At 44.2% G+C, this 23221-nt stretch overlaps 1 protein-coding gene across 4 annotated transcripts in view; it reads left to right on the plus strand.

Annotated features, from left to right (window-relative positions):
* The window catches only part of ADGRA1 (adhesion G protein-coupled receptor A1), a 1152497-nt gene that overhangs the window by 124248 nt on the left and 1005028 nt on the right, over positions 1 to 23221 (plus strand). The window contains exon 1 of one of the 4 annotated variants that reach the window (XM_056529268.1): positions 10903 to 11294. The exons of the other annotated variants lie outside the window; for them this stretch is intronic. Coding sequence (XP_056385243.1) covers positions 11062 to 11294 — 233 coding nt within the window. The 5' untranslated portion in view covers positions 10903 to 11061. Of the gene's footprint in view, positions 1 to 10902; positions 11295 to 23221 lie in introns of those variants that run through there. 4 annotated transcript variants of the gene reach the window in all.

Below are 23221 nucleotides of genomic sequence, written 5' to 3' on the forward strand. Positions count from 1 at the left end.
CTGATCGGAGTGATTTACCACCAAAATAAAGTAGAATATGTCACGAAAAAACAATCTCAGAATCAGAATATTTGGTAAAAGCGTTTTCGTGTTATTAATTCGTAAAGTGACGGTGGTCAGAATTGCGAAAAAGGGCTTAGTCCTTAAGGTGAAAAAGGGCTGGGTCCTTAAGGGGTTAAGGACTGAGCCCTCTTTCGCAATTCTGACACCGTCACTTTACGAATTAATAACGCAAAAACGCTTTTACCGGATATTCTGATTCTGAGATAGTTTTTTCATGAATATTCTATTTATTTTGGTGGTAAATTTTCGGCGTTACTTGCATCTTTTTTTGGTGAAAAATCACAAAATTTCATGAAAATTTTGAAAATTTCGCATTTTTCTAATTTTGAAGCTCTCTACTTGTAAGGAAAATGGATATTCACAATAAATTTTATTTTTATTCACAAATACAATATGTCCACTTTATGTTGGCATCATAAAATGGATATATTTTTGCTTTTTGAAAAAATTAGAGGGCTTCAAAGTAGAGCAGCAATTTTCAAAAAATTCATGAAAATTGCTAAATCTGAAGGGACAGATGTTACAGAACTACAACTCCCAGCATGCCTGGGCAGTCCAGGCATGCTGAGAGTTGTAGTTTGGCAACATCTGGAGGGCTACCGTTTGGGCACCACTGTAACAGTGGTCTCCAAACTGTGACCCTCCAGATGTTGCAAAACTACAACTCCCAGCATGCCCAGACAGCCTTTGGCTGTCTGGGCATGCTGGGAGTTGCAGTTTGGCCTTCCTAGTGGTTGCCACAGTAAAGATCACTTTACTTTCCCTTTCAATTACCCCCCCCCCCCACCCACTATAGTTTCCCTACCTGACCCAGGATCCAGCAGTCTCCAGCGACGATCGGGATCTCCAGGTATCTTCTCATGCAGGTACCGGCCTCCATCTTCTTCCCACGATCCCCTCAACATCCAGGGGAGGGCAGAACGGGGGGTTGCCATGGCAACCCACTGTCCTGCTCTGACATTGGTCAGAATCAGTTCTGACCAATGGCAGGAGATAGGAGTAGATCGCAGCTCTGCGACCTCACACCTAGCCTTCAAGATGATCGGGGCTGTCCCTGACAGCTCCGATCATTGCTATTTTCCAGGTGATCGAGTCACCAGAGACCCGATCAGCCCGGAATAGCAGAAAATCGCATGTCTGAATTGACATGCGATTTTCTGCGATCACCGACATGGGGGGGGGGGGGGGGGTCTTAGGACCCCCCTGGGCGATCTGCCGGGATGCCTGCTGAATGATTTCAGCAGGCAACCCGATGCGGTCCCCAACCGGCTAGCGGCGGGGACTGGAATTCCCACAGGGCGTATGCATACGCCCGGCGTCCTGAACAGGTTAAGAGTCTCCTCTGTCCTCCACTTGTTACCTGTATTAATGATACCTGTTTGAATTTGTTATCAGTATAAAAGACACCTGTCCACAACCTCAAACAGTCACACTCCAAACTCCACTATGGCCAAGACCAAAGAGCTGTCGAGGGACAGCAGAAACTAAATTGTAGACCTGTACCAGGCTGGGAAGACTAAATCTGCAATAGGCAAGCAGCTTGGTGTGAAGAAATCAACTGTGGGAGCAATTATTAGAAAATGCAAGACCACCCCGTGGTGTCAAAATGATCGCAAGAATGGTGAGCAAAAATCCCAGAATGGGAAAGAATGAATGGGGCCATGTATAGTGAGATTTTGAGTGAAAACCTCCTTCCATCAGCAAGGGCATTGAAGATGAAATGTGGCTGGGTCTTTCAGCATGACAATGATCCCAAACACACAACCCAGGCAAAGAAGGAGTGTGTGATAAGCCTCGGGGGGTGGGGGGGGGGGGGTGTAGGGTAGCTGGGATGTTCCTGAGCAGTTATCATGGGTTTAACCCTTGTCACTCGTGACGCCAGGGTGAGGGTTAAATGCTGAGGTAACATTGGGCCTATCGCCACCCTTCCCAAGAGCGATAGGTGAGTGCATAATAACGGATTGTCCACAACCAGTGCTTAGCTGAAAACTTGTAGAAACTTTACTAAAGATTTTCTGTAACATGCAGCAGTAACAACATTCCAGATAACAGAGTCTATATACAGCTGAAGCAGCGATTGACAGGTGGTTGGGACCTTGTAAGTTCTCTTTAGTTTAGGAGGATTTTGTAGCATAGATCCGCTGGATTTAGGGGTAGGTTTAGGTCCAGTGGTCTTGCGGAGATAGCGGGGAATGATAAGAACTCACAGTCTTTAGCGTAGGCCGAGGCCGCATGGCTCAGGCCTAGTAATCATCTTTTTAAGTTGTGGAGGTCCTACCTCATCCAGAGTCAACAACCCAAGAGAGAGATTAATGGCTGCAGCTCCCTTATATGGGCAGGGGCTGAGCGGTTTTGGATTGGTCCATACAGCTGTCACTCACCGTTACATTGCATTGTGGGAGAACACCTGACACAAGAACCACCAAAGGTCCTTCAACAAACCTTCAACCTAAGGTCCTGCAACGCTAACAGGTAGGCATTTAAATATACATATTTACATTTATATTTAGATGAATATTAACTAACTGAGGGGTGATGAGGGGCTAACTAGAAAAGAGGGACCCCACCGTTCCTAGAAACTCTGACTTTGGGGACCTCTACCAAGGTACGGTATGCAATACGGTATCGGGACACCACAAGTGACTTCGTAAGAAGCCAGTCTCCATATCTCAACCTCATAGAAAACCTTAGGCAGGAGTTGAAAGTCCATGTTTCCCAGTGACAGCCCCAAAACATCACTGCTCTAGAGGAGATCTGCATGGAGGAATGGGCCAAAATACAGTAACAATGTGTGAAAACCTTGTGAAGACTTACAGAAAATGTTTGACCTCTGTCATTGCAAACAAAGGGTATGTAACAGAAGCATTGAGATGAAAATAAGCTGCGTTATTTCCTGCCCGACTTGTCATCCTATACTAGCCAACCTCCATAGAAGCTTCCCTCTTTATGTCAATCTCCCATCAATTTCTCACTCACTATCCTTTTTTATCTAGTGCTTGTCATTCTCTACTCAATCACCTGTTCCCTGTCTCAATAGTCTACCCTTCCCCAAGCCATCACTGTACCCTGGGCCCTTCTACATATTAGCCTTCCCTAAGTTACAACTATACCATTTTCTTACTTAATGGCCCTCATTTACTATTGCAAACCCGACATGTTTTGTCGGGTTGTGCGCCAGTTTCGGGCGCATTGTGCCTGAAATTCTGTCTGCGCCAGTATATGTGCCTGAAATTCTGTCTGCGCCTGAATTTGCGCCTGGAATTGCGCCTGAAATTGCGCCTGAAATTGCGCCTGAATTGAAGAAAACCCCAAAAAGGGGTGTGGCCATCATGAAAAGGGGGTGTGGTCACAGAAAAGGGGCTTGTTCCCGACATTTTCACAAAATCCCAACATATTTACTAAGGTTTCCACATAAAATGTGGTGGATTTGAGCTGAGGAAAACCCCACAGATCAGAACATGTGTAAAAAAAAGCAAAGTGTAGGGAAAAGTGGAAAATGTAGGGAAACTGTCACGATTCGGCTTCCAGGTAGTGGATCCTCTGTGTCAGCGAGGGATTGGCGTGGACCGTGCTAGTGGACCGGTTCTAAGAGGCTACTGGTTTTCACCAGAGCCCGCCGCAAAGCGGGATGGTCTTGCTGCGGCAGTAGCAACCAGGTCGTATCCACTAGCAACGGCTCTACCTCGCTGACTGCTGAGAAGGCGTGGGACAGAAGGACTAGGCAGAGGCAAGGTCAGACGTAGCAGAAGGTCGGGGGCAGGCGGCAAGGTTCGTAGTCAGGATGGGTAGCAGAAGTTCAGGTACACAGGCTTTGGACACACTAAACGCTTTCACTGGCACAAGGCAACAAGATCCGGCAAGGGAGTGCATGGGAGGAGGTCAGATAAAGGCAGGGAGCAGGTGGGAGCCAATTAAGCTAATTGGGCCAGGCACCAATCATTGGTGCACTGGCCCTTTAAGTCTCAGAGAGCTGGCGCGCGCGCGCCCTAGAGAGCGGAGCCGCGCGCGCCAGCACATGACAGCAGGGGACCGGGACGGGTAAGTGACCTGGGATGCGATTCGCGAGCGGGCGCGTCCCGCTGTGCGAATCGCATCCCCAACGGCCAAGATAGTGCAGCGCTCCCGGTCAGCGGGACTGACCGGGGCGCTGCAGGGAGAAAGACGCCGTGAGCGCTCCGGGGAGGAGCGGGGACCCGGAGCGCTAGGCGTAACAGTACCCCCCCCCTTAGGTCTCCCCTTCTCTTTGTCCGGTAACTGCCTCCCCTGGGATGAGGACACCGGGAAAGAATGGAGGGTTTCCTCAACGGCAGGCAGTACAGCAGGAGTGGGAATGGGGAGGGAGGGCAGAGGGCGAGGCCTGGCACGGGGCAGTGTGACACCAGGACGGGGGCCATGGGGAGGCACAGAGGCTTGCCTGACGGGACTGGGAGGGGGGGAGAGGCACTTCCTGTGGCAGGCAGAGTCCCAGTTCCTGATCTCCCCGGTGGTCCAATCAATGGTGGGGGAATGAAGCCGGAGCCAAGGCAGACCGAGGAGGACCTCAGAGGTACAGTTGGGGAGAATGAAGAACTCAATCCTCTCAAGGTGGGGTCCAATAGACATGAGGAGGGGCTCTGTGCGGTAACGCACGGTGCAGTCCAATCTGGCTCCGTTGACCGCGGAAATGTAGAGCGGCTTGACGAGACGGGTCACCGGGATGCTGAATTTATTAACAAACGACTCCAAAATAAAATTTCCAGAGGCACCGGAGTCCAAGCAGGCCACGGCTGAGAGGGAGGAGTTGGCTGAAGAAGAAATCCGCACGGGCACCGTGAGACGTGGAGGAGCAGACTTGGAACCAAGAGACGCCACACCCACGTGAGCTGGGTGCGTGCGTGCGTTTCCCAGGCGTGGAGGACGGATAGGGCAATCCACCAAGAAATGCTCGGTACTGGCACAGTAAAGACAGAGATTTTCTTCCCTACGGCGATTCCTCTCTTCCTGGGTCAGGCGAGACTTATCCACTTGCATGGCCTCCTCGGCGGGAGGCCCAGGCGTAGATTGCAACGGATACTGTGGGAGAGGTGCCCAGAGATCTAAGTCTTTTTCCTGGCGGAGCTCTTGGTGTCGCTCAGAAAAACGCATGTCAATGCGAGTAGCTAGATGGATGAGTTCTTGCAGATTGGCAGGAATCTCTCGTGCGGCCAGCACATCCTTGATGCGACTGGATAGGCCTTTTTTAAAGGTCGCGCAGAGAGCCTCGTTATTCCATGATAACTCGGAGGCAAGAGTACGAAATTGGATGGCGTACTCGCCCACTGAAGAATTACCCTGGACCAGGTTCAACAGGGCAGTCTCGGCAGAAGAAGCTCGGGCTGGCTCCTCGAAGACACTCCGGAGTTCAGCGAAGAAGGCCTGGACTGTGGCTGTGGCAGGATCATTGCGGTCCCAGAGCGGTGTGGCCCAAGACAAGGCCTTTCCTGAAAGAAGGCTTACTACGAACGCCACCTTAGACCGTTCTGAAGGAAACAAGTCCGACAACATCTCCATATGCAGGGAACACTGAGACAAAAATCCACGGCAGAGTTTAGAGTCCCCATCAAATTTGTCCGGCAGGGACAAGCGGAGGTTAGGAGCGGCCACTCGCTGCGGAGGAGGTGCAGGAGCTGGCGGAGGAGATGGTTGCTGCTGTAGCAGAGGCAGAAGTTGCTGTAACATGGCGGTCAACTGCGACAGCTGCTGTCCTTGTTGGGCAATCTGCTGCGATTGCTGAGCGACCACCGTGGGAAGATCAGCGAGACTTGGCAGCGGCACCTCAGCGGGATCCATGGCCGGATCTACTGTCACGATTCGGCTTCCAGGTAGTGGATCCTCTGTGTCAGCGAGGGATTGGCGTGGACCGTGCTAGTGGACCGGTTCTAAGAGGCTACTGGTTTTCACCAGAGCCCGCCGCAAAGCGGGATGGTCTTGCTGCGGCAGTAGCAACCAGGTCGTATCCACTAGCAACGGCTCTACCTCGCTGACTGCTGAGAAGGCGTGGGACAGAAGGACTAGGCAGAGGCAAGGTCAGACGTAGCAGAAGGTCGGGGGCAGGCGGCAAGGTTCGTAGTCAGGATGGGTAGCAGAAGTTCAGGTACACAGGCTTTGGACACACTAAACGCTTTCACTGGCACAAGGCAACAAGATCCGGCAAGGGAGTGCATGGGAGGAGGTCAGATAAAGGCAGGGAGCAGGTGGGAGCCAATTAAGCTAATTGGGCCAGGCACCAATCATTGGTGCACTGGCCCTTTAAGTCTCAGAGAGCTGGCGCGCGCGCGCCCTAGAGAGCGGAGCCGCGCGCGCCAGCACATGACAGCAGGGGACCGGGACGGGTAAGTGACCTGGGATGCGATTCGCGAGCGGGCGCGTCCCGCTGTGCGAATCGCATCCCCAACGGCCAAGACAGTGCAGCGCTCCCGGTCAGCGGGACTGACCGGGGCGCTGCAGGGAGAAAGACGCCGTGAGCGCTCCGGGGAGGAGCGGGGACCCGGAGCGCTAGGCGTAACAGAAACCTTAGTAAATACCGTGGAAAATAAATTGTAGGGAATTAAAACCCACAAAGAGACCTACACAACACTCTTAGTAAATAAGGGCCAATGTCTGCTCTTCACCAGTCTTTCTGCAAGTCATACACTACCCAAGACTTGGCCCCTAACTACAGATAAGGCAGCCTCCAACAAGATTTGGGTGCACCCACCAGTGTAGTAAATGAATAATGATGATTATGGCAGGTAGGTAAACCTGTGTAAACCATGCCAACAGGCAACAGAAAAAAAAACAAGGGGGTCGGGGGTGCAGGCAGACTTTAGGTGTCAATTAAAATTTCCACCTGTCCTATCAACTTTCAGGGTGAAAATTTTCCCAACATATTGTGCTGCTGAGGGGCGCATGGGATGCAATTACTCATTAAAAATTGAACACTTATTGTACTTGCCACAAAATATTGTCTAAACATTTTACAACACATCCTACAAAAAGTATGTCAGCTTTGAAAAGCAAAATAAATAAATAACCAAATACATAAATAGAAACAGCATGCAGAGTCCTGCTCCCTTCCGTGTCTCTGTGCACGGAAAGGAAAACTAAAATATATCCTAATCTCTGTTGTCTATGATTTTTCCCAGCTTGCAATGTTGCCGAGACCTGACTCACTATTCAGCTGATGACAGGGAGCCTGTCTGTTTCAATGGGTAGAGTGATCGCTTGGTGGGAGAGATATCAATCTGCAACTAATGCAACAGCTGTAGGCACCCTGATTGAAAACCACAGGTCTTTTGATGGATGCAGCTCATTTATGTTTCAATGGGTGGGGTGGCTGATGTGTTGGAGGTAGGAAAATGGAATTATGGGATTTGTAGTAAAAAAAAGAAAAGTCATACAAGTTCACAAAAAGCTAGCCACAATATTATGGTAATCTCACAACATAGCCATTTAGTCCCAAGACAAGTGCAGATCCTTCCTAAGCATGTCCATTACTGTCTGCCAGGTACATACTAAAATCACCTTTTGGTCAATAACCCCTTTAAACAACACAATGTAACTCCAAGTAAATCACACTTCTGTGAAATCACACTGTTCACTCAGAAAGCAACACTGATTGACAATGTATTTCACATGCTGTTGGGCAAATTAGCAAGACACTCCCAATAAAGGAGTGGTTCTGCAGGGGGTGACCACAGACCACTTCTCAGTTCCTATGCTTCCTGGCTGATGTTTTGGTCACTTTTGAATGCTGACGGTGCTTTCACTCTAGTGGTAGCATGAGACAGAGTCTACAACCCACATAAGTGGCTTAGGTAGTGCAGCTCATCCAGGATGGCACATCAATGCGAGCTGTGGCAAGGAGGCTTGCTATGTCTGTCAGAGTAGTGTCCAGAGCATGGAGGCGCTACCAGAAGGCAAACCAGTACAAACCAGAAGGCCGGAGGAGGGCAACAACCGAGCAGCAGGACCACTCCCTCCGCCTTTATCAAAGGAGGAGCAGGAGGAGCACTGCCAGAGCCCTGCAAAATGACATCCAGCAGGCCACAAATGTGCATGTGTCCACTCAAACGGTCAGAAACAGACTTCATGAGGGTGGTATGAGGGCCCAACATCCACAGGTGGAGGTTGTACTTGCAGGATGTTTTGCATTTGCCAGAGAACACCAAGATTGGCAAATTTGCCTCTGATGCCCTGTGCTCTTCACAGATTAAAGCAGGTTCACACTGAGCACATGTGACAGACGTGACAGAATCGAAAGACGCCGTTGAGAATATTCTGCTGCCTGCATCATCCTCCAGCATGACCGGTTTGGCGGTGGGTCAGTAATGGTGTGGGGTGGCATTTCTTTGGGGGGCCGCACAGTCCTACATGTGCTTGCCAGAGGTAGCCTGACTGCCATTAGGTACCAATATGAGATCCTCAGACCCCTTGTGAGACCATATGCTGGTACGGTTGGCCCTGGGTTCCTCCTAATGCAAGACAATGCTAGACCTCATGTGGCTGGAGTGTGTCAGCAGTTCCTGCAAGAGGAAGGCATTGATGCTATGGGCTGGCCCGCCCGTTCCCCAGACCTGAATCTGATTGAGCACATCTGGGACATCATGTCTCAATTCATCCACCAATGCCAGGTTGCACCATAGACTGCCCAGGAGTTGGCGGATGCTTTAGTCCAGGTCTGGGAAGACATCCCTCAGAAGACCATCCGCCACCTCATTAGGAACCAGAGGCGGATCGACCGGCCAGTCTGATCGGATGTCGTCTAAGGGCCCGGCCGGGTTGAGGATCCGGGACACTCGTCCCAGATCTCCAGCGATACATGCACATACAGGAGAAAGCATCCCCTCTGTCTGAGCCACTTCTGCAGCTTATACAGAGGAGACTTGACCTCCGCCCCCATCGGCACCTGTACTGTGGAGGGGAGAAGACGCGGACCCCTGCTGCTGAGGAGATCGCTGCGTGGGACATCTGGTGACTCTGCCTTTACCTATGGGGAACGGGGGGGGGGGTGTAACCCTGCCTATACCTATGAGGAAAGGGGGGGTAACTCTGCCTATACCTATGGGGAGAGGGGAGGTCACTGCCTATACCTATGGGCAAGAGGGGGGGGGGGGTAATTCTGCCTGTACCAATGGGGAAGAGGAGGGGGGTAACTCTGCCTATGCCTTTGGGGAAAGGGGGGGGGTTAACTCTGCCTATACCTATTGGGAATGGGGGGTTTAACTTTGCCTATACCTACGGTCAAAGGGGGGGGGGGGACACTGCTGCCTATACCTAAGGAGATGGTAGGGCGTTAACTCTGCTGCCTATACCTACAGGGAAGTGGGGGGCTACCTAACTTTATACTTACCTAACTACTTACCTACATACCAGGCTATCTAACTACCCACATACCCAGCTGCCTAACTATGTACATACCTGTTCTTCATACATGGCTGCCTAACTACCTAGCTAGCCCTCTACCTACCTGTCATGTCATCTACCTACATATCTGGCTTCCTGATCTACCTACCTAGTTACCTATTTACCTGGCTACCTACCTACCTGCCCTTTTACTGTGGAGGACTTCAAGGAGAGCATTATTACAGTTTGTGGACCTATAGATGGAAAGATTGTGTAGAGGAGGGAAGGGCATTTGAAAAATGCAGAGTCTGACATGTTTGTCTTGCAGATGTTAAGATATCCATATGGCAGTCTGATCCGGATGGAGAAGAAAAGGAAAGAGGACCCGCTGATCAGAAAAGTCCCAAGATGTAACTGTAATCACTTATATGGTATACACATCCTGTGTACAGCTGATATCTACTGCCATATGGTCCTGTATATAATCACTTATATTGTATACATATCCTTTATAGTATACTGGTCTGTGTATAGTGGTTTTATTCAGTACAGTATGGCGGTATTATCCAGTTATTGTGTGGTGGTATATATTTACTCCTTGTATACCAGTATTATTGGTCATGGAAATTTAACTACTTTCTTTAACTGTTTCTTACAAATATATATTTTAGTTTATTGTGTATGGGATTTTGGTGGAATAGGGCTTTGGCAGATGATTGACGAGCTGCAGAGCCTAGCAGTTCCCTTACCTTTTTTTTGGTCCAGGGGCTCCAAGTGTTGTCAGTCCGCCCCTGTCAGGAGCATGCCCATGCGTTGTAGGGAGGTCATACGGGCACGTTGAGGCCACACACATCACTGAGCCTCATTTTGACTTGTTTTAAAGACATTACATCAAAGTTGGATCAGCCTGTAGTGTGGTTTTCCACTTTGAATTTGAGTGTGACTCCATATTCAGACCTCCATGGGTTGATAAATTTGATTTCCATTTATAATATTTGTGTGATTTTAAGACGAAAGTATCTCATACAATTAGTTCATTCATTCAGATCTAGGATGTGTTATCTTAGTGTTCCCTTTATTTTTTTGAGCAGTGTATAATAAACTTACAAAACGGTAGAGGAGTTCAATAAATTCCAAGATTACAAATGTATAGCTATTACATTGTCAGACTGTTACTATTTCAAGGCTTTACTTGCGGATCTTCTATTTTCTTGGATATAAGGATCTGATGTATGATGTGATCCGATGCTACTGCCCTCCAGTCAGGGTGATGCATTGTCACAGCCTGTGTAAAGTACTAATGGGACCAATGATATGGGAGTGAGTGGGCAGGACGCAGGGATGGGGAAGGGGAGGAGGTGAGTGAGGGATGGAATGGGCTGCTGACAGCCATAGCCTCACACACTTTTTCCTTTACAACTTTCTCCCGACACTGTTGTAAGTTCTGATAAACTTTAGCTTGCAGGCGACTTGTCTCCCTGCCAGCAGATTGGAGTGAGATGACAGGATATTATTACTTTGGGTCCCTCTTATATTCACACACAGCTCCGGGCACAGCAGCAGTTATGACTTCTGACAACTTTTTAAATGGCAAATAATAAAAAAGCGAGAAAATAAAAAAGTTCTGGAAAGTTTGACGTCTGAAGATGTCCTGACATGGATTGTACACATCTGCTCTGGGTCCGCTCTTTCCTGGTTTTAGCCCTTCCAGGCAGTTTGCTTGCCAGCAGGATCTGTCCGGACCTCATCACTGACAGCTGCCTGTGCACTGTGGAGCGCTCCAAGGGACTGGGGCGACAGAAACTCATCCACATCAAAGTGGTGTGCAATGGAGGGGAGCTAGTGGAAACGTTACAGCCTACATTACTGCCCAACAAAACAGTGGCCCTGTGAGTACCCATAGGCTTACCAATAAAATCATTACTGCTTTGTATTCTGCATGCAGGAATGTGTCAGCTTGAGCCAATAAAATTGCACATAGGATATTGAAAATCGAATTGCCAGGATTGTGATATGCAGCAAATCATTCTCACGCCCAGAAAAATCAGTTAAGGCGAGGGAATAAAAAAGAATAAACAAACAAACAAAATAAAAACAAAAACAAACAACAATCTGGTATAGACTATGTTTAGTGTGAGCAATACACATTTCAGCATAAACTAAAAGCTAGTAGGGCATACAATGCTTTAAGTTCTACACAGTCACTGTGTCTACTTCTGTTTGTCACATTAAAATGACACTAATCACACAATAAAAGTTGCATACATTTTATACAACAAATTTTTATACAACTAATATATATATATATATATATATATATATATATATATATATATATATATTTGAATTTCTTATCAGAATCCAATATATAGTTATACAGCATATGTCCTCCTTTAGGAACTATCTCAAATCTCCTTCGCAGGAAGTTCCTACTTCTGTGTCAACCTCTTATTGACATGTAGTTCATTTTTTTTTATTTTAAAAAATGATGTTCTTCAGCAGCTGCAGTGTGATTTTATAGTCTGGTACCCCAGCTGCTGCAGAACATTCTAATACATAAGACAGAGGCTGCAGTAGCTTCTTTTGAAAAGGCTAAATGAGTAACATATACGAACTAGAAATGGGCAGAAAGCTTCCAATTCTTCAAAAAGAGGTTCTGCAGCAGTTGAGGAATGTTTTATAAGAAGTCATCTACCCATTACTATAACTGATAAAGATTATTAGAAGTCACATCACAGTTAAGTGACCTGTATAAATGCACATAAACTATCTTTCATCTATCTATCTATTTATCTATCTATCTATCTATCTATCTATCTATCTATCTATCTCTCTATCATAGTGAGTATAACATCTCAGTTATTGTGGAACTACAAGTCCCAGCATGCTCTCCCAGCATTTTGAAAGTTCTTCAGTTATTCCATGTGTATCACATCATGACAGGCATAGTAGTAAAATAAAATTAATTTGAATGGCATTATTTATGCAGAATTTCATTCATTTTCTGTGTTCTGTTAATTCTTTCATCCTAATAGAATTATTATAATAATAATAATAATTATTATTATTATTATTATTGTTATTATTATTAAGAGATAGCAGAATGTAGTTGCACAGGATAACTTACTATTTTCCAAACCATGTGCCTCCAGCTGTTGCAAAACCACAACTCCCAACATGCCCTGGCAGCTTGTTAAGAGATATTTAGTTATTCATGTGTATCACATTATTATAAGCTAAAATAACAGCCTTTGGCTGTCCAGACATGCTGGGAGCTGTAGTTTTGCAAAACCTGGAGGCACACTGTTTGAGAAACACTGGGTTAACATAACAATATGCACGGAATTCATATTAGTCACCAATTCTTGGGAAGTCAGCAGAGACAGAGAGAAATCCAATTCTGTCAGAATTCTTGCTTACATGGAATGTATTGCCTAGATTTTTTTCAGGTTACAGGCAAATACTGAAACATGTTCTTTTTTCAAATCAGTTTCTATTTTCTTGATTGTAATTTGTTTTATTTCCTTTTTTTTATGCGTTATGGAGCTGCCATTTTGCCTGAGCTGATTTTACCAGCAGATAGGGGTTTGCTTTACCCAATAGACCGGAGCTGTCACATTGAAGATTTTAATGGGTATTCTATGTGACATTTTCAGAGGTCACTCCACAGGGAGGGGGAGGCCACTGTGAATGGTGGTAGGTCCATTGTTATCTACATACAGGGAGAGTGGAGGCTGATCTCTGCTGTGAATGGTGGTAGATCCCTTGTTATCTATATACAGGGAGAGGGGAGGCTGGCCTCTGCTGTGAATGGCGGTGGATCCAGTATTATCTATATACAGGGAGGCTGATCTCTGCTGTGAATGGTGGTGTATCCAGTGATCCAGTGTTATCTATATACAGAGAGAGTGGGCTGATCTCTGCTGTTAATGGTGGAGTATCCAGTGTTATCTATTTAAAGGGAGAGGGGGTGCTGATCTCTGCTGTAAATGGTGGTGGATCCAGTGTTATATATATATATATATATATATATATATATATATATATATATATATATACAGGGAGAAGGGAGGTTGATTTCTGATGTGAATGGTGGTAGATCCATTGTTATCTATATACAGGGAGAGGGGAGGATGATCTCTGCTGTGAATGGTGGTGGATCCATTGTTGTCTATATACAGGGAGAGGCGAGGCTGATCTTTGCTATGAATAGTGAGGAATACAGTGTTATCTCTATTCTGGTGTCATCTTTTACTGTACTCCTGTCTGTGATGAGAATAAAGGCATTTTTGAGAAATGATCTGTACAGAACAGAAAATCTCAGCTTAGTTTTTTACCTTGTGGCCAGAATGTAGACTGCTACATTCAAGGATTATAATATATATATTTACAAAAAATGAAATATTAGAAAAACATCACTAACAATTCTTCAAAAATATAAAAATATGGTTAATATAGGTACTTAATATGGTTAAACAATAGGTACTTTTTCTGATGACAGATCTCTTTAATTTATTAAAACAAAAAACTAAACAAAACTGGCGTACATGCCTTACAACACATTCATTACATGTTTTAGATTCTTTAGGGGAGATATATCAGAATCTGGGCAGAGAAAAAGTTGCCCAGAGCAACCAATCAGAGTGCTACTTTCATTTTTCCGAGGCCTTTTTTTTTTTATGAAAGAAGCGATCTGATTGGTTGCTATGGGTAACTGCTCTACTTCTCAGGTTTTGATAAATCTTGTTGCTATTGCTTATCATGAGCGTGGATCAGAAAGGGAAGTGGTCTAATGGAAAAGGGCATAGTTTAGGATCTGGCATTGTGCATCAAAATGTAAACGCAAACTAATTTATAAATGGTGTAAACATTATAAAAACATGCGCAAGATTCATCAAACAGCACAAGTCTCTGCGATAAATATGGCACGTTCTTAGACTATCTAGGCCAGTTATCCATTATACTGCTGCATTTTTGTGTCTGTCCACGTCTCCCAGCCTGTGGTAGTGGAGATACAGCTGTATAATGCCCATGTTAAACCAGTCATAGTTTAAAGGGGTACTCTGGTGGAAATAAAATAAAAAAAATTAAACAAATGGTGCCTGAAAGTTAAACAGATTTGTAAATCCATTTAAAAATCTTAAAGGGGTATTTCAGGCCAAAACTTTTTTTTATATATCATCTGGCTCTGGAAAGTTAAACAGATTTGTAAATTACTTCTATTAAAATATCTTAATCCTTCCAATAGTTATTAGCTTCTGAAGTTGAGTTGTTGTTTTCTGTCTAACTGCTCTCTGATGACTCACGTCCCGGGAGCTGTGTAGTTCCTATGGGGATATTCTCCCATCATGCACAGCTCCCGGGACGTGACATCATCATTGAGCAGTTAGACAGAAAACTTCAGAAGCTAATAACTATTGGAAGGATTAAGATGTTTTAATAGAAGTAATTTACAAATCTGTTTAACTTTTCGGAGCCAGTTCATATATATAAAAAAAGGTTTTGCCTGGATAACCCCTTTAATCCTTCCAGTACTTATCAACTGCTGGATACTTTTTGAATTTCATTCTGTCTGACCTCAGTGCTCTCTGCTGACACCTCTGTTCTGTCCATGTCAGGAATTGTTCAGAGTAGGAGAGGTTTGCTATGGGGATTTGCTTCTGCTCCTGACAGTTCGTGACATATACAGAGGTGTCAGCAGAGAGCACTGTGGTCAGACAGAAAATAAACTCAAAAAGAAAAGAACTTCCTATGGATCATACAGCAGCTGATAAGTACTGGAAGGATTAAGATTTTTAAATAGACGTAATTTACAAATCTGTTTAACTTTCTGGCACCAGGGCACTAGTTGAAATTTTTTCCACTGGAGTAAACCTTTAATTTCACTGTCTCACAGTTAAAGCAAATTTGATTTATGATCTTATTATTAGAATTATCATTAAATCAAGTCCCTGCATTCTGATAGGTAACCAATAGGATTTTGTTTAGACACTTTTGCAACCATTTTGTTATCACACCATTAAGTCAAAAAATAAAAAATGGAACTAACTGCAAATCCTTTTGGTTAAACATTTATACAACTGTATACAACATTTATACAACTTCTATGCAGATGTATGTGTGTCCACATTTACAGACTACAAACAAACCCTGTGCAGTCTGATCCTGCATCCTTACTTTTTCCCCTCAGTTTCCTACTAAACACATTGACACATTAGCATGTATCAGAGTACAAATGGAAGAGAGTATGACAATGCTTAGGAAGGATTATGCTTGTCTTGAGGCTAAATGGCCGTGTTGTCAGTGTGAGGTCACTTTTCTCCCTCCCACACATCACTCACCCCACCCTTTTCAGCACAGCTGAGCTATGTATGCTTTTTATGAAACTACAATTCCCTGCAGCCCTGTGGAGAATGATTTTCTTTCCACTCAGCGGTCACTTCACGCATTGAAGCAGGACAGGCTCCCTTTCAACACCTGACGAGTGATGTAATGTCTTGAGATGCTGTGCAACTTGGGAAAACCTGAGACAACACAAATTTTGTATGATGTTAAAATTAAACATCGGGGCAAAGATCACATAACAATTGTGTGAACAGCCAAACACAGGTACAGACACTATAATATGAACTATAGTAACTTTACAGGCCCTGTAGTACAGTCAAATCCTGGAATAACCCTTTAAGTTAATTTCTGCGCTTTAACTCCATCGTGTAGCTGCAAGGAAATATGAAGAAGAGATCCAATTACTTGTATTGACTTATGCTCCATTACTTCTTTTAGCTTATTATAAACAAGAAAAAAAAAAAACAGTCATACAATCAGCAAATATCTGAGATGGGCCCCGGGCCCTTCCCTGTCTACAAGTTTGGCCAGTAAAGCAGTCACAATAAGCGGTGAATAAGCATAAAATGTTACTTGGTTCCTGGTCAGGGGAAGAAACTTGGCTGAAAGGGACATCATTGAATGAAGCTTTATTATTCGAATGTAAGATGTAATCTGCAGACTCTCAATAAAAGTAACAAAATGCATTTACTATTAATTCTACCCCTGAGAGACTCAAACGTTTGCTGTAAATCTTAGGAGATGAAGGAAGATCAGATTTTGCACTCGGTAAATGGTTGTAGGACTGGAATGTGAAAACCACAATTGGCTTAATGGACATATGAAGCGAATGGTAGCAGATATTTTGGGATGAGAATGTCTCCTCACTCAATACTGGCTACAAGGTTTAAGCAAATCTACTGAAACAATGAATCAAATTGCAGTGAAGAACAAAGAAGACATAAAGGGGAACAAATGTACACTGCCTTTATTGTCACTTAAATTAATCATCTGGGAATACTCTGGATTAGAGACATAATTTGGGGAGCGTTAACCCATAAATTCTATGCTGACAGGGATTTTAGGACAATTTCTATACTTACAGTATATAGAAATAAAATGTCATCATGCATTTTGAGGGGACTTAATTAATAGAGAGAATTACCAACTGGGAGCACCTGTCTACTGGGAGTACTCCCCTCTTCCCCCAATCCATTCACCTGCCCACTTTACTGTGCCTAAGGTAATATTCAGTACTTAAAGGGGTACTCCGTTACTAGACATCTCATCCCTTATGAAAAGGATAGAGGATAAGATGTCTGATCTCAGGGGTCCTACCTTCTGAACTACAGAAAATGAGAAATAGTTGTGCACCATGGAGTGGACTGGACTCTCAGTAACATTGCAGGCAGGCAGGCTTAAAATGGTTAATGTGGATGTTTTGTTGTTGTTATTGGTTTAAGCTGATCCTTATTGTCCTTTTTTAGTCAATTAGTGGTCGCCATGGTGCTGGGAAGTTTCTCCCATGTCCCAACAGTCCTGGACAATAAAATCTCTATCTAAGGCAGGGGGTTTTGGTATGGTGCTTCATGCCCAGTGGGGAGGTGCCCATATTTATATTTGAACAAATAGAGAAGACAATAAGTGCACTGACTGCAATAGCTGCTTATCCATGAAGTTTATTCAAGGTTCACATCACAGGTTTACAGTGCAGGGTGACGACATAGGAAGGAGGAGAGCGTGGGCTATGGACCCGTCTAGCGCTACAAGCGCTTTGTGAGGCCGCTGACGTCCCAGGTAGGGGGTGTGTTTTAAAACTTATAAAAGAAAGAAAACCTTGCAAAATTATATCAAAAAGAAACATAATACAAAATAAACATTGAACATGAATTGGCTAGATCGAACTAAACCACAAAGGAATTTTTGCTTTGGTACATGTTCTTTTTGTAAACATAACATTAAAAGTAACTTTATGAAGCTAGGTGAACACAATATTAAGGTGTCACAATTTGTTACCTGTCGCTCAACCCATGTAGTATATGCACTCATATGTGGTTGCGGTTTCTACTACATAGGGAAAACGGTTAGACTGCTTTTTCTACGGGTGAGAGAGCACCTCCGCTCCCTCAGGACGGGAGTAGGAGCGTCTAGATTTATCAACCACATGACACAAACACATGGAGGATCACCTGATACAATCCGCTTTGGAGCCATAGAAAGAATAGACAAGTCTATAAAGTTCGGAGATAGGGATCACCAACTATTGAGAAAAGAGACGTTTTGGATAGTGCACCTGAATGCGACCGGCCCACTAAGTCTGAACGACCGCAATGAAATGAGTGCGTTATTGCGGTATTGGTTGCACTTTTCAAAAACGAATCCTCTTGACCTGTTATACCTGCCTCTATCACAGAGGGTGTAAACTGTGTATTAGTTTGCTAGATGCAAAATCGTGAGTTTTGTCTAGATTGTTTTTATAATGTTTGAATCACACCTGTCTAGTTGTATACCTGTTCCCAAGGAAACTCTTCCGGTGGGATACTTTTAAAACACACCCCTCTACCTGGGACGTCAGCAGCCTCACGAAGCGCTTGTAGCGCGAGACGGGTCCGTAGCCCACACTCACCTCATTCCTATGTTGTCACCCTGCACTGTAAACCTTTGATGTGGACCTTGAATAAACTTCATGGATAAGCAGCTATTGCAGTGGGTGCACTTATTGTCTTCTCTATTTGTTGGATTACATGAACTCGAAGCTCTTGCACTTATAAGTTTGCACCACCGCTCGCTGCCATAATACCACACTGCAGGCAAGTGTTCATTACACGCAACATCCCACAGGTGTATGCAGAAGCCATGCCAGGCTGTCTCTCTCTCTCTTACCTTGCATATTTATATTTGGTTTGTAACTTTTGCTGAGATAGTTGCAGGGGTGATGCTGTGAGATAACTAAGGCTTCTGTTTGGCTATTTTTGACGGAAAACCCATGTACAATATTGGCCACTGTAAAGGGTGTAAGAAGCCTCTGTACCTGTTGAGCCAATGTGTTTTTTCTATGCATCACTTTGCCGTTTACGGGATCCAGCTGAGGATTGGACCTGTATGTGTTGGGTCAGCACCTGATGCTAGTGCATTAATGAGGAATCATACTTGGTGTATGTGGAAACGTCTAAGGACTATCCTGCCTGAGGACAACAGTCTTGTAAAAAATCTGTGAGTTAGCTTAAAGGGGTACTCCAGTGGAAAACAATTGTTTTAAAATCAACTGGTACAAGAAAGTTAAACAGATTTGTAAATTACTTCAATTTAAAAATCTTAACCCTTCCAGTAATTATCCGCTGCTGTATGCTTCAGAGGAAGCTCTTTTCTTTTTTGAATTTCTTTTCTGTCAGACCGCAGTGCTTTCTGCTGACACCTCTGTCCATGTCAGGAACTGTCCAGATCAGGATAGGTTTGCAATGGGGATTTGCTCCTGCTCAGGACAGTTCCTGACATGAAAAGAAATTCAAAAAGAAAAGAACTTCCTCTGGAGCATACAACATCTGATAAGTACTTGAAGGATTAAGATTTTTAAATAGAAGTCATTTAACTATCGAAAAATTTAGTGTAGCTCACTCAGTGGATAGATATACCTGAGGTGAACTGATGTTACCTTCACCCAAAGGTCTATTGGAAAATGAAAAATACGGTTGAAGATCAACCTAAAAATCAGTCCTCAAGGTATATAAGAAGGATAGATATAGAATAAAGAGTGATCCAGGTATATGTAAATTAATTTAAAAAAATTATATTTATTCAGTAGTATTTGTTGTTCACTAATGCTCACTGTCCGTGCAGGGCCCTTGCATGGGACATAGAACACAGTGCATACAGTGCATTCATTTATGCACTGTGTTCTGTGTCCCATGCAAGGGCCCTGCACGGACAGTGAGCATTAGTGAACAACATATACTACTGAATAAATATTTAAAGGGTACCTCTCATCAAAAAAACTTTTGATATATTATTGATTAATGTATGCAGAATAACTTTACAATTGCATGTCCTGGCAGCAAGCATTTCAGACTCATGCTGGAGTCCTAAACCCTACGAGCTGCCAGTCTGCTTTGTTCACAAAGGAGAACACTCAGAGCTGCCAGCCTGCTTTGTTCACAGCTTGCTGACAGGACTGATCGGGAAAAATACAATAGAAAGAAGCATATTTTTCATTGACATGCTATTGAAAAGTTATTCAACATTCATTAATCTAAAATATATCAAAAGTTTATTTGATGAGAGGTACCCTTTAACCCCTTAAGGACCCAGCCATTTTACACCTCAGGACCCGGCCATTTTTTGCAATTCTGACCACTGTCACTTTAAACATTAATAACTCTGGAATGCTTTTAGTTATCATTCTGATTCCGAGATTGTTTTTTCGTGACATATTCTACTTTAACATAGTGGTAAAATTTTGTGGTAACTTGCATCCTTTCTTGGTGAAAAATCCCAACATTTTATGAAAAATGTGAAAATTTAGCATTTTTTTTTAACTTTGAAGCTCTCTGCTTGTAAGGAAAATGGATATTCCAAATATTTTTTTTTTTTTATTCACATATACAATATGTCTATTTTATGTTTGCATCATAAAATTTACGTGTTTTTACTTTTGGAAGTCACCAGAGGGCTTCAAAGTTCAGCAGCAATTTTCCAATTTTTCACAAAATTTCCAAACTCACAATTTTTCATGGACCAGTTTAGGTTTGAAGTGGATTTGAAGGGTCTTCATATTAGAAATACCCCACAAATTACCCCATTATAAAAACTGCACCCCCCAGAGTATTCAAAATGACATTCAGTCCGCGTTTTAACCCTTTAGGTGTTTCACAGGAATAACAGCAAAGTGAAGGAGAAAATTCACAATCTCCATTTTTTACACTCGCATGTTCTTGTAGACCCAATTTTTGAATTTTTACAAGGGGAAAAAGGAGAAAATGTATACTTATATTTGTAGCCCAATTTCTCTCGAGTAAGCACATACCTCATATGTCTATGTAAAGTGTTCGGCGGGCGCAGTAGAGGGCTCAGAAGCGAAGGAGCGACAAGGGGATTTTGGAGAGTACGTTTTTTTGAAATGGTTTTTGGGAGGCATGTTGCATTTAGGAAGCCCCTATGGTGCCAGAACAGCAAAAATCCCCCACATGGCATACCATTTTGGAAACTAGACCCCTTGAGGTACGTAACAAGGAATAAAGTGAGCCTTAATACCCCACAGGGGTTTCACGACTTTTGCATATGTAAAAAAATAAAAATAAAATTTCACTAAAATGTGTGTTTCCCCCCAAATTTCACATTTTTGCAAGGGTTAATAGCAGAAAATACCCCCCAAACATTGTAACCCCATCTCTTCTGAGTATGAAGGTACCCCATAAGTTGACCTGAGGTGTACTATGAGTGAACTACAATGCTCAGAAGAGAAGGAGTCATATTTGGCTTTTTGAGAGCAAATTTTGCTCGGGGGGCATGTCGCATTTAGGAAGCCCCTATGGTGCCAGGACAGCAAAAAAAAAAACACATGGCATACCATTTTGGAAACTAGACCCCTTGTGGAACGTAACAAGAAATAAAGTGAGCCTTAATACCCCACAGGGGTTTCACGACTTTTGCATACGTAAAAAAAAAATAAAAAAAATCACTAAAATGTGTGTTTCCCCCCAAATTTCACATTTTTACAAGGGTTAATAGCAGAAAATACCCCCCAAAATTTGTAACCACATCTCTTCTGAGTATGGAGGTACCCCATAAGTTGACCTGAAGTGCACTACGGGCGAACTACAATGCTCAGAAGAGAAGGAGTCATATTTGGCTTTTTGAGAGCAAATTTTGCTCGGGGGGCATGTCGCATTTAGGAAGCCCATATGGTGCCAGGACAGCAAAATAACCCCCACATGGCATACCATTTTGGAAACTAGACCCCTTTAGGAACGTAACAAGGCATAAAATGAGCATTTACCCCCCACTGGTGTCTGTCAAATCTTTGGAACAGTGGGCTGTACAACATTTTTAATTTGCACAGCCCACTGTTCCAAAGATCTGTCAGACACCAGTGGGGTGTAAATTCTCACTGCACCCCTCATTACATTCCGTGAGGGGTCTAGTTTCCGAAATGGGGTCACATGTGGGGTTTTTTTTTTTTTGCGTTTGTCAAAACCGCTGTAACAATCAGCCACCCCTGTGCAAATCACCTCAAATGTACATGGTGCACTCTCCCTTCTGTGCCTTGTTGTGCGCCCCCAGAGCACTTTGTGCCCACATATGGGGTATCTCCGTAGTCGGGAGAAATTGTGTTACAAATTTTGTAGGGCTTTTTTCCCCTTTACCTCTTGTCAAAATGAAAAGTATAGGGCAACACCAGCATGTTAGTGTAAAAAGTTTATTTTTTTTACACTAACATGCTGGTGTAGACCCCAACTTCACCTTTTCATAAGGGGTGAAAGGAGAAAAAGATCCCCAAGATTTGTAAGGCAATTTCTCCCGAGTACGGCGATACCCCATATGTGGCCCTAAACTGTAGCCTTGAAATACGACAGGGCTCCAAAGTGAGAGCGCCATGTGCATTTGAGGCCTGAATTAGGGATTTGCATAGGGGTGGACATAGGGGTATTGTACGCCAGTGATTCCCAAACAGGGTGCCTCCAGCTGTTGTAAAACTCCCAGCATGCCTGGACAGTCAACGGCTGTCTGGCAATACTGGAGTTGTTGTTTTGCAACAGCTGGAGGCTCCATTTTGGAAAGAGTGGCGTACCAGACGTTTTTCATTTTTATTGGGGAGGGAGGGGGGCTGTGTAGGGGTATGTGTATATGTAGTGTTTTTTACTTTTTATTTTATTTTGTGTTAGTGTAGTGTAGTGTTGTAGGGTACAGTCACACGGGCGGGGGGATTACAGCGAGTTTGAGCTGCCGTGCAAAATTTGCTGCATCGCAAACTTGCAGCCCGATACTCACTGTAAGCCCCCTGCCCATGTGAATGTACCCTGTACATTCACAGGGGGGGGACCTCCAGCTGTTGCAAAACTACAACTCCCAGCATGCCTGAGAATGTTTGGGAGTTGTGGTTTTGCAACAGCTGGAGGCACACGGGTTGGGAAACACTGAGTTAGGAAACAATGTTTCCCAACCAGTGTGCCTCCAGCTGTTGCAAAACCACAACTCCCAAACATTCTCAGGCATGCTGGGAGTAGTAGTTCGGCAACATCTTTAGAGCCAGATGTTGCCGAACTACAACTCCCAGCATGCTTGGAATTGTAGTTTTGCCACATCTGGAGGACTACAGTTTGCAGACCACTAATACAGTGGTTCCCAATCTGTGCCCTTCCAGATGTTGCAAAACTACAACTCCCAGTATGCCAAAACTGTCCAGGCATGCTGGGAGTTGTAGTTCTGCAACATCTGAAGGGCCAGATGTTACAGAACTACAACTCCCAGCATGCCTGGACAGTAAGGGCATACTGAG

Source organism: Hyla sarda, chromosome 7 (genome assembly GCF_029499605.1).
Source record: "Hyla sarda isolate aHylSar1 chromosome 7, aHylSar1.hap1, whole genome shotgun sequence".
Taxonomy (NCBI): Eukaryota; Metazoa; Chordata; class Amphibia; order Anura; family Hylidae; genus Hyla; species Hyla sarda.